At 40.1% G+C, this 13,587-nt stretch overlaps 1 protein-coding gene across 1 annotated transcript; it reads right to left on the bottom strand.

Annotated features, from left to right (window-relative positions):
• Positions 1–3,676: 3,676 nt before the first annotated feature.
• On the bottom strand, positions 3,677–13,335 carry LOC149307020 (transmembrane protein 45B-like). Its single transcript, XM_089538245.1, has 5 exons — positions 13,290–13,335; positions 10,892–11,104; positions 7,822–8,006; positions 5,392–5,537; positions 3,677–4,026 (listed from the first exon to the last, which is right to left on the bottom strand). The coding sequence occupies exons 1-5, from the start codon at positions 13,333–13,335 to the stop codon at positions 3,912–3,914; spliced, it is 705 nt and encodes a 234-aa protein (XP_089394371.1). The 3' UTR covers positions 3,677–3,911.
• Between the last annotated feature and the right edge of the window lie 252 nt (positions 13,336–13,587).

The following is a 13,587-nucleotide window of genomic DNA, read 5'->3' as shown; positions in this document are numbered from 1 at the left end:
CTGGATATGATGTTTTTTCTACTGATCAATGTTTACATTCCTGCTCAAAATTCTGACTATTACATTGAAAATGCATGGGAATATTTAAAAGAATATTTATTTTCATTGGAGATTAAATATCCGGAAACCCATTTTATTCTAATGGGTGATTTTAATGTTTAACCGCCCTGTTGACTATTAGGACAGGTAATGCCAGTTACAACAAAAGCATATTGTAGTGAGAGAAAAGCTGCTGGCCAGCCAATTGAGGAGCTGAGAAAAGAACCAGTCTGACCGGCTTTTTGGCTTTCAAGCCAGCTTGCTGGAAAGGCAGGAGGGGCAAGGCCAACTTCTCTGCTCCCCAGCCGAAAAATTTATTTCACTCTTGTTGCATATCCTTCAACATTTCTCTCTTTTTTATTTTTTTATTTTATAAAACATTTTATTTACATAAAGCTAAAAAAAGAGTTTCCGTTTCACCATGTTAGGGATATATACCCTTTCATGGTTTCAGAGAATACATTGTAAAATTATACAAATACTTCCATAGTTGCCTTGAAATCAACTCTCAACTCTGTACGTTGTGTTATCTCACTTCTCTTTTTTCCCTTATTCACTATTTTCTTATTACCTCGAAGTATTTTACTAATTAAAGTCTGATCAAAGGTAAAATTACATAAAATGTGTTTATCATATAGTAATCTGCACCCTTTATTGTCCATATCTACACTTTATCAATATTGGATCCCACTCTTTTTCTATTACTGTAACGTCTTTATGAGATAAACGACCGGTTAAAATGTCCTTCTCCCTCATTTCAAAAAATTTCTCCCACTATATTTCAAGATCAAGTGTCTCATGATTTTTCCAAAATTGGGCTAATATAGTTCTGGCGGTGGTTACTAAATATAGTAAGATTCTCCCGTGCTTGATCTTAGTTTGTGTAGATAGTTTATCTAGCATGTTTAACAAATACATTTCCGGACACATTTCAAAATTAATTTGTAACATCTATTCAATTTCTCTATGTATGGTTTTCCAGTAAAGTTTTAGTTTTGGGCATTTCCACCATACGTGAATCCAAGTTCTGGGTACATTATCACACTTCCAACAAGTTCCTGGGCCTGTTTTGTACATTTTACTATTTTATTAGGGGTCAAATGCCACCTATGTTCCATCTTCCAAAGATTTTCCCAAAGACTTTGGGATTTTGTGAATTTCTTTGTTTTTTCACAGGCTGATTTCCAACTGTCCATATCTACTGTGTGCCCTAAATCAGATGCCCATTTTATCATTGTATCTGTGACAGGTTCTTTCTCCTGTTCCAAGTTTCTAAAGGATTTATATAGTTTTGCTATCTTTTTGTTGGCTGTTTCTAATGAAATTTTTGAAAATTCTGAAGTTTCCTCTTCAAAATCTTGAGGGGTTTTTTTAATCAATTTTGAATCTTTTTTTAATCTGTAAATAAGGATACCAGTGCACCTTTGGATCTAATTGTTTTAATGCTTCAATAGGTTTCATTTCAAATCTATTATCTTTAGTCTTAAACAGGATATCTTTGTAAGTCAGCCATAAGTCAAGCTCTTTTCATCTCCCAATAAATGCTTCTTGAGGGGATAACCAAAGCGGGATCTTCCGGTACACTTTCTTTTTAAATTTCTCCCACACTTTTAAGAGAGATCTTCTAACCACATGATGTGAGAAGTCTTTGTGTGCAGCTGCTTTCTTGTACCATAAATAAGTGTGCCAACTGAATCTGTTATCAAAACCCTCGAAGTTCAGAAGCTTTCAATTTTTCAACGTCATCCATTCGGTTATCCAATTTAAAGCATTCGCAGAAGACCATCCAGCCTCTGCTTAAATACCTCCAAAGAAGGAGACTCCACCAGTCTCTGAAGGAGTACACTACCACTGTTGAACAGCCCTTACTGTCAGGAAGTTCCTCCTAATGTTGAGTTGGAATCTCTTTTCCTGTAGCTTGCATCCATTGCTCTGAATCCTGTTCTCTGGAGCAGCAGAAAACAAGCTTGCTCCCTCCTCAATATGACACACCTTCAAATATGTAAACAGGGCTATCATATCACCTCTTAATCATCTCATTTCATATCAGGGAGCTATGACATCAACCTTCCCTGTAACTGTAGGAGTGCCTCAAGGGTCAGTACTGGGTCCTATTCTATTTTCATTATATACACTTTCCCTTGGACTTCTTATTTCAAAGGTGGGTTCCAATATCATATCTACACAGATGAGACTCAGATTTTCCAGAGTTTTGATTCAACTAATGCTATTTTTTGGAAGTCCATCATGGACTACCTATTAAGTGTTTCTCTATGGATGACCACTCACTGTCTTAAACCGTATGGATAAAACAGACATATTGGCCTCACTTTCATGTCCAATAGACCCACTTTCATGTTCTTCAGGTGTTTACAGGGTTACACACTGGCCCCTGAATTTTATCACACGGGCCCTGGAACGGGCCTGTTACATTCTAAAAAGGGGCATTCTGGGAACGGGATGGGGCTAAAAATGGAGTTTACCACACACTGGAGTGCCGCCATTGCCGCTGGACGCTCCAATCGCATCCTACATCCGTTCCAGGGGGCGCGATTTTGAAGAACTGTTCCAAAGCGTTCTCAGAAATCGCGTCCCCTGGAATGGATGTAGGACGCGATTGGAATGTCCAGCAGCAGCGGTGGCATTCCAGTGTGCGGTAAACTCCATTCTTAGCCCCATCCCGTTCCCAGAACACCCCCTTTTTAGAACACAACGGGCCCGTTCCAAGGCCCGTGCGATAAAGTTCCCTGTCTCAGTTGCCAGGAACCTAGGAGTTTTGCTGGATGATCACTTGTTTTTGCACTCCTTTATCGGGACAACTGTTAAGGCATGTACCTTCCATTTTCTGAACATCCGTAAGATCCGTAGGTTTTTGACTGTCAAGATTGCCCATTTTCTTGCTGAGGCCATGTTTTTTCATGCCTGGATTATTGTAATAGCCTACTGTCAGGTTTGCCTTCCTGCTCTCTTACTCCCCTGATTTTCATTCAGAACAGTGCTATCCAGGTTATCTTAAATCTCCGCAAATACTCACATGTCTCTTCCCCTTGTAGATCCCTCTACTGGCTACCAGTTTGGGCCAAGGCTCATTATGAGCCTAGTATTTAAAGCCCTGTACTTTAACCTCCCCAAGTATTTGGCAACTCAACTGGCATGGTATGTATCATCTAGAAATTTAATATCTGCAGACAAAGGATTATTGGTGGTTGCACCAATGCATACAGCTTTATCAAGGCTGCGAGCCTTTCAGGGATGTGGCTCCTCATCTGCAGAATAGTCTTCCTTTGCACCTCCAGCTGTAGGAGAATCTTAACCACTTTTGTAAAGGGCTGAAGGCCTTCCTCTTTGATTCGCCAGATTAAGTTGCCGAGTGTGTCTAAGGAGGCTAAGATGGGTAGCAACTGATGATAATTTTGTTTTTATCATATTAGTATATCGTTTTAGTATTGTAGAATTTTATAGTGCTGTGTTTTATCATTTATTTTTGATTGTATATATTCTGATGTACTGCCCTTTGGTGAAAGCAACATTATAAATAAATGTTGTTGTTATCTGGAACTTTATTTTTAATTGGTGGACTAAGTTCCTATATATACACACACACATCCACCAACTGTGATAAAAGGTACACACCACATACACACTAATACAGACAGCATTCTTGCCATTTTCTACATACACACTCTTAAATGTCTTTTAGTAAAGCACCTGGCTCTTGACCATACTCTGTTCTGCATACATACACAGAGCCGCACAGAGCAGTCTTTTCCCCTCCATATATTTTGTCAAAGCCTTCTAGTAACCATATTGTTCTTCTCATTCAATCATTTTAAAAAGCTTCTCTTTCAACTGATGTCCAAAGGGGAAAATGTTTATTTATCATTAGATCCATCCACAAGAAAAGTGTAGGTCTTTGTGTTTTCGTTGCTGAACTCCACAATTTCCATTTCAGTGTATCCCAAGCTTACCTTCTGTCTCCTAAAGATCCTGCAGAAAGCAAAGTAAAGTTCAAATAGAGTATAGACACACAGAAACCTAACTACAAATGGACACAGTGAAGCCTTCTGCCATCAGAGTTGATATCATGTGGCACTTATCTGGCAACTCTGGCAACTGTCAGCCAGAGAACTTTCCTTCAGCCACCCAGGGACTGTGGAATGACCTGCCGGAAGAGATTCGACAGCTAAAAACACGGTCCAGATTTAGGCCCGGTACATACCTCTCTCTTAAGTTTGGGCTGGTGGTGGCCTGATTCCCTCTGGAGGGACACCACAGCGGCCAAACCGTGCAGCATCCCTCCATAGTAAAAAGAACCCAGAAAAAAACACCAATGGTGCACTCATGATGTAAGCGCACGCAGCAACGTGTCTATGCTGCGTGTTGCTTACGTCAAGATGGCAGCACCCGTGTGGACGGAACACCGCCATCCGGCCACTGCCATGCCATGCTAGGGTCAGGGACTGTGCGGTTGGTGTGCGGTCCCTAACCCTAGTATCACCAGCAGTCCCCACACCTTAGAACCGCATTGAAGACCAGTCTCTTCCAGCAGGCTTATCCAGATGATTTTTAAATTATGAATTTGGATGCTGAATTTGAAATGTGGACTGTTTCAAAGTATGTATGTCTTATTTGTCCTTTTTCACTGTTTCATGTTTTAATTAATGTGTTTTCATTGATGTTGTTCATTATTGATGGTTGTTGTTCCCCACCTCAATCTATAGGGAGAGGCAGGTAAGAAATAATAATAATAATAATTATTATTATTATTATTATTATTATTATTATTATTATTCAGAGCCTCATCTTTGTTGCAATTCTTAGAAAGTGTGAAAGGAATGGTGTGCATTACCCCTGGCTATTTAATGGCTGCAGCAGTGGCCCCATAGGGCTGGTCATCTGCTGGAGGAAAGGAGGTTTTGGACAGTGTGCAAGGGAATCATTCATTCTATCCTGTCCAAAACAAGGCACAAACATGCCTAATCTTGAATTACTTGTGAATAATTCACTGTATTTCATCAGCAAGATTCAAGTTTATGGGTTCCTTCTCTGCGCCATCTTAAACATTTACAGGTGATCAATTTGATTCACATCTATGATCATTATCTGTGATATTCTGCAAAATCTGACATACTGAAATTCAGCTGTCTGTCTTGTGACTTTTTCTGGTATTCATAATTAAAAGTTTAACTTTAAAAAAACTGCAAATTTTGATGAAGTACAGCATAAAAGTCTTCTGAATAATTCTGGTTAGGAAGATGTCAGTATGATTCATTAATACACATTGTTGCTGCTTTGCTCCGTTAGAGCATCCTCTACTTTCTTATTCCTTAACTGCTCAGCTTCATTGCATACCAGTAGACAATGCCATACATTATGGCAAGGAAGAGAATGACGCCCCCGAAGTGCCAGGAGTAGGACATAGCCATAAACATGCGGGTCGCCGGGTCATTGTGGTCCCAGTGGGGGTCTCCCCACCGTGGATATAACACAAATGCAATCTGGATGAATAAACAGAAGAAAGAGTGAATGAGGAGAAGCATCTCACTTTGTGTATATTAAAGACAGCCCCATCTTTCCTGAACAATTGAAATAGTTATCCACCTATTGCCCCTTGTCATGAGATGAACCCAAGCATACATGAAGCATCTTCCATGATGTGACCAGCAAGCATTTGAAAAACTCAAATGACCCATTTTTACCCTATGATATTTTCAAACTTCAGTCATTCCCAATCCATAGTATTTCCTTTCCTCTTCCTATAGGAGCTATGAGTTAAAATTAGTTAGCTAATCCATAAACGTTGTTGTTGTTGTTGTTAAAAAATGTTAATAATCTTTCAGCCTGTCCAAACTATTGCAAAAAAGGAAATTTTCCTGCATGCCTTATTTATTACTGGTCAGGAATTCCTGGAAAACCATTTTCAATCACATGGACCTCTCTTGCCAACAGGGAAGGGAGGTAGAGTGAAGGAAGATGGGCAAGCAATTTGACTAATAGATTTCATAAAGTGAAGTCCAAGGCTTTCATGGCCGGCATCCATAGTTTTTTGTGGGTTTTTCATAAAGCTATAGACAATTGGTTAGTCATGGATCTCTTCTGTGTCTTTGCTCACTATTGGCTCTGGAGACCTGTATGGGCATGCCTTCCTTTCTAAGGTACAGTGGTCCAAAAATCATACTGGTCTAGAGTAAGACCCTCACACACATTTCTAACTCTCCTTAACAGTTCCATCCAAGCCAAGCAAAACAGGGGTCATTTTTGATAGGAAGAGGAGAGGCAATAGGTAGCATATTCTTGGCTAGATGTTCTCGCTTATATTTCATTTCTTTCTGTAACAAAATTTTGTCCATAGGTATTAAGGTAATGTTTACACTTTAGCAGAAGACTTCTAGATTGCTTGAGTACATGTCTCCTTAGAAATGGCCTTACCTGGAGACAAAGTGGACCTAGAATATTTGACACCAGAGAAGACCATTTTTTTACAATGAGCAGAGAAGTAATGCCTCCCCCCCATGCCATACCCTCATCTGGAGTCTTCAAAGGAACCTAAATACCTTGATGATAGCAGAAAAATGGAAACAGTTTTGGCTAGAAGCAAATAAATGAATAAGTTTAGACAATATAGGAAGGGTGCACAACTTTGATTCCAGGTGTTGGATGGCATTCCTACTAGCACTAGCCAGGATAGCCAGTGAGTGAGGTCATGAAAGCTGCTATCCAACATGGTGCAAAATACTTCGCTTCCTCAAACTATCTTAGAACAAGGAACAAAGAATTAATATAAAGATCAAGGCATTGGGGGACTAAGATAGCTCACAGACAGGAACAATCTTTTCCTGAGCTATATGTCTTGCAATATTTGAGTCTGTACCTCGACTCAAAACACAGTCCTAAGCAATTAAAGTTCTCTTTTTGAATTAAATACCCTCAGTCTCACAGAGAAATCATAACAATTATTCATAGGTAGATAGCTGGACAGTGGAGAAAGATGACTGGAAGAAAATCAATTCATTTGAAATGGGATGCTGGAGAAGAGTTCTACAGAATCCATGGACTGCTAAAAAGACTAATGAACAGGTCCTAGAGCAAATCAAGCCTGAACTCTCCCTAGTATCCAAGATGACTAAACGGAGACTGTCATTCCTTGGCCATATCATGAAAAGACATGACTCACTAGAAAAGACCATAATTCTTTGTAAGGTAGAAGATCGTAAGAAAAGTGGAAGACCATATTACAGATATATACAGTTGCCCCTCCATTTTCACAGATTTGAAATCTGCTCCCCTCATGTATCCGTGGGGGGCAAATGGAGGGGGACAAAATGGGGCATGTGCCTGTGGCGCATGCCCATACATGCAAGCAAGCACACACTGCCATTCAAGTCAATGGGGCTTGAATATTGGCGAGCGTCCATTTTTGCAGAGATTGCTCTGTGAGACTGATGGTATTTAATTTAAAAAAAAGAATGGATCCCCCATGAAAATGGAGGGCCAACTGTAGACTCAATCAAGGAAGCCATGGCCCTGAGTCTGCAAGAGCAGAGCATGGCAGTTGGTGATAAGGTGATTTGGAAGTCTCTTCATTGTTTACTGTCCCAGGAACAAAGATGCCATGGTATTACCAACATGAGCATTTCATGGTATATCTCAATATTTTGTTCTGCCTTCACTGGCACTGCTTAAGTAGCTTATTTAGAGACATTATCAGCTGCCGGACCACAATAACTGCAATTAAAATTCTCAAGAATGCTTGCCAATGAACACCATCCGACCAAAACTGACCTGCCACATCCAGGTTCCCTGGGTAATGAACATGGAAGTTCTGATTTGTTCCAGGATTGGGTTGTTTCTCAACCACACCTCAAACAAACTGCAAAGGGCACCACACCATATGGGGATTATACCAATGTAGTGAATGTATTGATCCAGATTAGATAAGCGGTCTGTATGAGTATAGAATAGCAGCCCTGGTAGAGACAAAAAGAGATACAACATGTTAAGAGTGAGTGGTTAAAAGTCTTGCAGAGCTTTATCATTTATTTTTACTGAAAACAAAGTCATAAAAGCATTAAAAGCAACATGATTGGAAGAAAAAGTAAAATCCAGTTTAGTGACAGAGCAAGTACTTGCCTGCTGAAGGTATCAGGTTCAATCCCTGACATCTGCAGGAAGGTCTGGGAAAGACCCAGTTTGAAACCTTAGAGAGCTGTGTCTGTCAGTGCAGGAGGCAATACTAAGCAAGGTGAACCAATGATCTGATTCCATATAAGACAGTTTCTTACATTCCTGTGCCTTCTCAAATCAGAAATATAGGAGAGATTAGAGACTGGTTTATAGTAATCTAGGGAAGTGGGGTCTAATGAAGGCTTCTTCAACAAAGGTCTTAAAATTGCTTCTTTTAGAGAGGTTATATACAATGGTCTTTCAAAGAGGCATTTATAAGCTCCACCACCCAGGTAGCTAAACCTCTTCTGGCAGCTTTAACTAGCCAAGATGGACCTGGGTCTAACAAACATGTGGTTGGCCTCACATTTGCAAGCAACTTGTCCACGACAAAATGTTGAACAAAATGAAACTCATACGTCACAACTGTATGTGTATGTGTCTCTGTTACCTCCCCAGACTCTACTTCCAATGTGGAGTCCAAGACAGAATAGATTCAAACTATTTTCTCCTCAGAGTATTTAGCAAATTCACCACAGCATTGTTCTGAAGGCTCCACCTCAACAGCCTGAGGACTATGATGTAATAGCCCTATAACTACCTAGAGCAGCTACACTGGATGAGACTGAGGATTTGTCTGCACCGGCAGGAAACCCCATACTCACCCTGTAGTGGTTGCAACTCATGCACATGATGTTCCTCAGGATTCATGGGCAATACAGGGCTTTTCTCCAAAAGTATGGAGAAAAAAGAACTGCCATTTACCCCACATTCACCTGGAAAATCTCGATCAGTGGGGAGGACAGAAATACTCGGCACCATAGAACACTATAGGAACACCCTTTTCTTCTCGCTTACTCCGATCTCACCTGAATGTGATATTATCAGAGTCACTGTGGACTGGGAAACTGTGCTGCAATTAGGAGTGAGTACAGGATTTCGCAGTGGTGTAGATGGGTCCTGAGCTGATGAAAAGAATCACTTTGCTGCTGTCACTGCTGTGGAGTAAGCTCTAAAATGAGCCCCAACCGATAATCAAATTCATCCTGGGTCTTCATCCCCTGTCACTCTAGAATCATAGAATCATAGAGTTGGAAGAGACCGCAAGGGCCATCCAGTCCAATCTCCTGCCATGCATTGTCCAAGTGCATCATTGTTCTAAGCTGTTCAGAAAACAAGTAGCCCATACTCTGCAGCCAAGTAGAAGAGCCTTGGGAGTGATTGTGCCAATTGCCCAAGTCGCTAGGGTTGAAACATTTTACTGAATCTACCATCCCTGCAGAAGTTAGGAGTCCCAACAAATCTAAACCATATCAAGTAGTGATCTATCCATAACAATGGGATTCTTTCAAACTCCTGTACCCATAAATCACCATCACTCCTATGGCTTATCACTCCCCTGAAGTGCCATCTAGGTCCCCCCAACATAATTATTTTAAATGGCCACATTCATGATTGCATGTCCATAGTTATGCTATATCTTTATGAACTCACTTAAAGGGAAAATGGCAAAATTTCTGGGAATTAGTTTATGTTGAGTTGCCAGTGCCACAATAGATACCCTGTGTGTGTGTGTGCGCGCGCGCGAGCATGCCTTCAAATCACCTGTCAGTTTATGGTGACCTCATTAATTTCTTGGGGGTTTCTTAGCCAATGATGACTCAGAGGTTTGGACAGTGCCTTCCTCTGAAACATAGTCTACAACACCTGAGGGTCAACAATTGCTTGCAACCAACAGATTTTAATGGGTGGAAAATGAAACTCAGCCAGCTAAAATCATACGGCAACCTTACAGAATGTTCTATTCTGAACAAAGGGAGTATACTCTATTTCCTATTACCATGTATGGATGTAAGAGCTGGACAGTTAAGAAAGAAGATAGGAAGAAAATCAATTCATTTGAGACGTGGTGCTGGGAGAAGAGTGCTGAGGATCCCATGGACAGCCAAAAGGACAAACAAATGGGTCCTAGAACAGATCAGGCTGGAAATCTCCCTGGAAGCCAAGATGACCAAACTGAGGCTGTCGTACTTCGGACACATCATGAGAAGGAAGGACTCATTGGAAAAGACTATAATGCTGGGAAAGGTGGAGGGAAGTACGAAGAGAGAAAGGCCACATGCCAGATGGATGGACTCTATTAAGGAGGTCATGGGTTTTATGGGGTTGCAGGAATTAAGCGGAGCAGTGGAGGATAGAGGGTCTTGGAGATGTCTCATCCATAGGGTTGCCATGAGTCGAGATCGAGGGCAGTTAACAACAACAAACAACAATACTGAATGAGTTGGAGATGCTCTCCAATTTCCCACAGTGCACTTCACTGCTTGGGTCCATATTTTCCCCTAACCCTCTAGGTGCATTTTATGGAGGATGAATGGATGCTTCTGACCTGGGTCTTTTCTCCACATTTCCTTGGTAGGGGAAGAAGTAGGACAAACAATATTTCTCACATAAGTGGCAGTTTTAGGGGTCAGGGCCAGGGAAAAGCTGAAGACAAATGACATCTATAAAATGTGTTTCCATTTTTCACAGGAAAATGCAGAGAGAAATTGCTGGGTAGCATCCACAGGTTCACTTAATGTCAGGTTTGAGCCTATGGTCAACATTCTTTTTCACAAACAGCAATCAGTATTTGATTGTCAAATGATCATTCGGCCAATTCAGTCTTTCTATGAGACTGCCCACTTACCTTCAACAAACAGTGCCAATGAGAACAGGAAGTAATCCATCCCCAAAGGGACCTGGAACTTGCAGCGAACAAGTACACCTGCTATGCCAGCAAATATAAACATGATGTGCATTGTTGCATGCTGCCAAATATTAAGAAGCACCCACTTGTGGTTTTCCTTATTGTACAGGTGGAGGTGGGGACCTTCAGGCAAGAACTGCTCTAATAAAAAACCTAAGAATAAATGCATAATTTTTGGTTATTTCTGAGAGAAAAGAGAAAGGAGGATCATATCTTTAGTTGCATCAACTATATCACTGCTTAGGGAGCCTGAGTGCAGCGTTTGAGAAAGGTAAACTGGTAGTTCTCCTATATTTGCCAATGCACTTCTTCAATTAAAATGGCAGACAAACTTGAAAATAATCACAGGAACAATGCCCTCCACCCAGATGTCAAAGACCTTCCTATTTAATAGATCATCAGCTCTTAATCTGGTTGGAGCAGAAGGATGCACAATGGGTTTGTTGTTTTAATACGTGGTTTACGTGGTTTTAATTCTTTTGAAATAATGTTTTAAAAGTAATGCTTTACTTGGATAGTTTGTGAAATGCTGTTTGAACTTTTGTACTGTGCATCATTTTAACTATATTGCTTTAACAGATATTAAAGCCATTGCGGGTCCTTCTCTGGAAGATCTAAATTTAATTAATAAATAGAAAAATAGCTGTTCCTCTGGCATCGCTCTAGCAAAATGTAATAGTGGTCAGAAGCAGATAAAATTTGTTTCCAATGTCCTGATGTTGCAGTTGGTAATCAAAGGGGGGTTACTTATGTTAGAGGGGTCTCCGATCAGAATAAAGTAATTGATAAGGGCTTTCTGGGATATTGGAACACATGAATGTCCCACAGGGAATAGACTGCCTTACCTTGAGGGTTTTTTGTAATGTTTTCTTTGAGTAAAGGGTTTCAAAGGGTCTGCAGACAATCAAGGAGTTTCTTAGTGAGAAGATGGAAGGTGGATAACCTTGCTTGAGTGAGAATGGAATTCAGGATGAAACGGGCCTAAATGCCTATTTTAAAAGATGGATCTAGCCATGTCTACTTATGTTTTTATCTTCTTGAGATTTCACTGTTTAATCCTTTACTTGCTTGGTTAAAAGAAAACAATATATGCATTGAGAAAATGAAACATTCTACATTAAAAAAACAATTAAATCATCACAATCTCACACCCATAAAGATTGGACAGTATCCACAAACTTTGGGGCATACAATGTTTGTATGTTCATTTGGTCCAAATCTGTGCTATATTGGGGAGCTATAATTTGATTTAATAGGGCAGCTTATATTTCTGAATACTGAGGAACCTTCTGTATAAAGATATAAAGATGAACACTGAGAGGAGAGAGGGATGTTAAAGTTCTCTGTGCATGTGTGTCTGTGTGCACAAACACACATATGCCTGGATGCACAAACATGCCTTCAAGTCACCTGTTGACTGACTTACAGTGACCATCATGAATTTCATACTGTTTTCTTAGGAAGGGAATACTCAGAGATGATTTACTATTACCTTTCTCTGAAATATAGCTAACAACACCTGATATTCCTTGGAGATCCCTAATAGTTGCCCATCCACAATTATCATCAGGGTTGCATTTTTACTATGATTTCAAGTAAATTGCCGATTGGGTTACATGACCGTCATTTCCATTTGAAACCAGTTCCGATCCTACTGTGATCGGTTTCAATCATGTGAGGCAGACGCAAAAAAACCGCTCTTTCCTGATATTAGTTCTTTGGTGGTTCTTTCAAAAATAATCAATGCTGCAGTGTGTTCAACAACTGCTGCAAAACTAATGCATCAAATCTTCTATCTATCTATCTATCTATCTATCTATCTATCTATCTATCTATCTATTTCCAAACCAGGTTGTCTAGGCTGCCACTTATGACACTGATGATGCACAGATGATAGGCATGTGTTTTGAAGCAGCACAAACTAGTGAGGATAACAATTGTGCCGAAAAAGAAACTATTACAAGGGGAGACTGAAAAGATCCTCTTTCATAGTGGGAACGACAGACCTTTTGGAATTGATTTAACAACACAGAGCAAAGGCAAATCACAAACCGGTTTAAATGTAAGTGGGAATGACAACAAACTGCTGTCAGCTGCTTACAGTCCTTCCTATTGAGGCGAGATGTGTTGCATTTCTATTTAAATTATATTAACTTTCACTAAAAGGGCACCTCTGCATATAAATACCTTTCCAGACAGACAAAAAATATGCAAATGTTTGGCAAATTCTCTTTTGGGGATCCATTAGTGGCTGTCTTCCTATAGCTTTTAACCATAATCTTTTCTCAGTTGTCTCAACTGATATTTGAGAAGTAAGAAAATGATATCTCAAATGTACCAATGAAAGAGAAGACTATCATGCCTCCCCATTCCAGCAACTCCATGTAATCGATGTATTTTTCAACCCGTACAGCATGTTTTGACTTCAGGCTAAAGAACCTCAAGGGGTGTTTTATAGACCATAGGAATCCAAGGAGCAAAAACAGACTTCCTGAAAGGGTATGTCCTAGGAAAGATCCCATCCCTGAAGTATGTTGGTAGATATATACCTGGCAAAAGAAGAAGAGCAAAAATTAAACAATGATTCCAAACTGAGGAGGAATTAATCTCTTCCAACATTACACATGCGACTATGT

Source organism: Sceloporus occidentalis, unplaced genomic scaffold (genome assembly GCF_023333645.1).
Source record: "Sceloporus occidentalis isolate IW3139 unplaced genomic scaffold, rSceOcc1.0.p SCAF_9, whole genome shotgun sequence".
Lineage (NCBI taxonomy): Eukaryota > Metazoa > Chordata > Lepidosauria > Squamata > Phrynosomatidae > Sceloporus > Sceloporus occidentalis.
The sequence above is the reverse complement of the archived record's forward strand: the minus strand, read 5'-3'. Positions and strand labels throughout refer to the sequence as shown.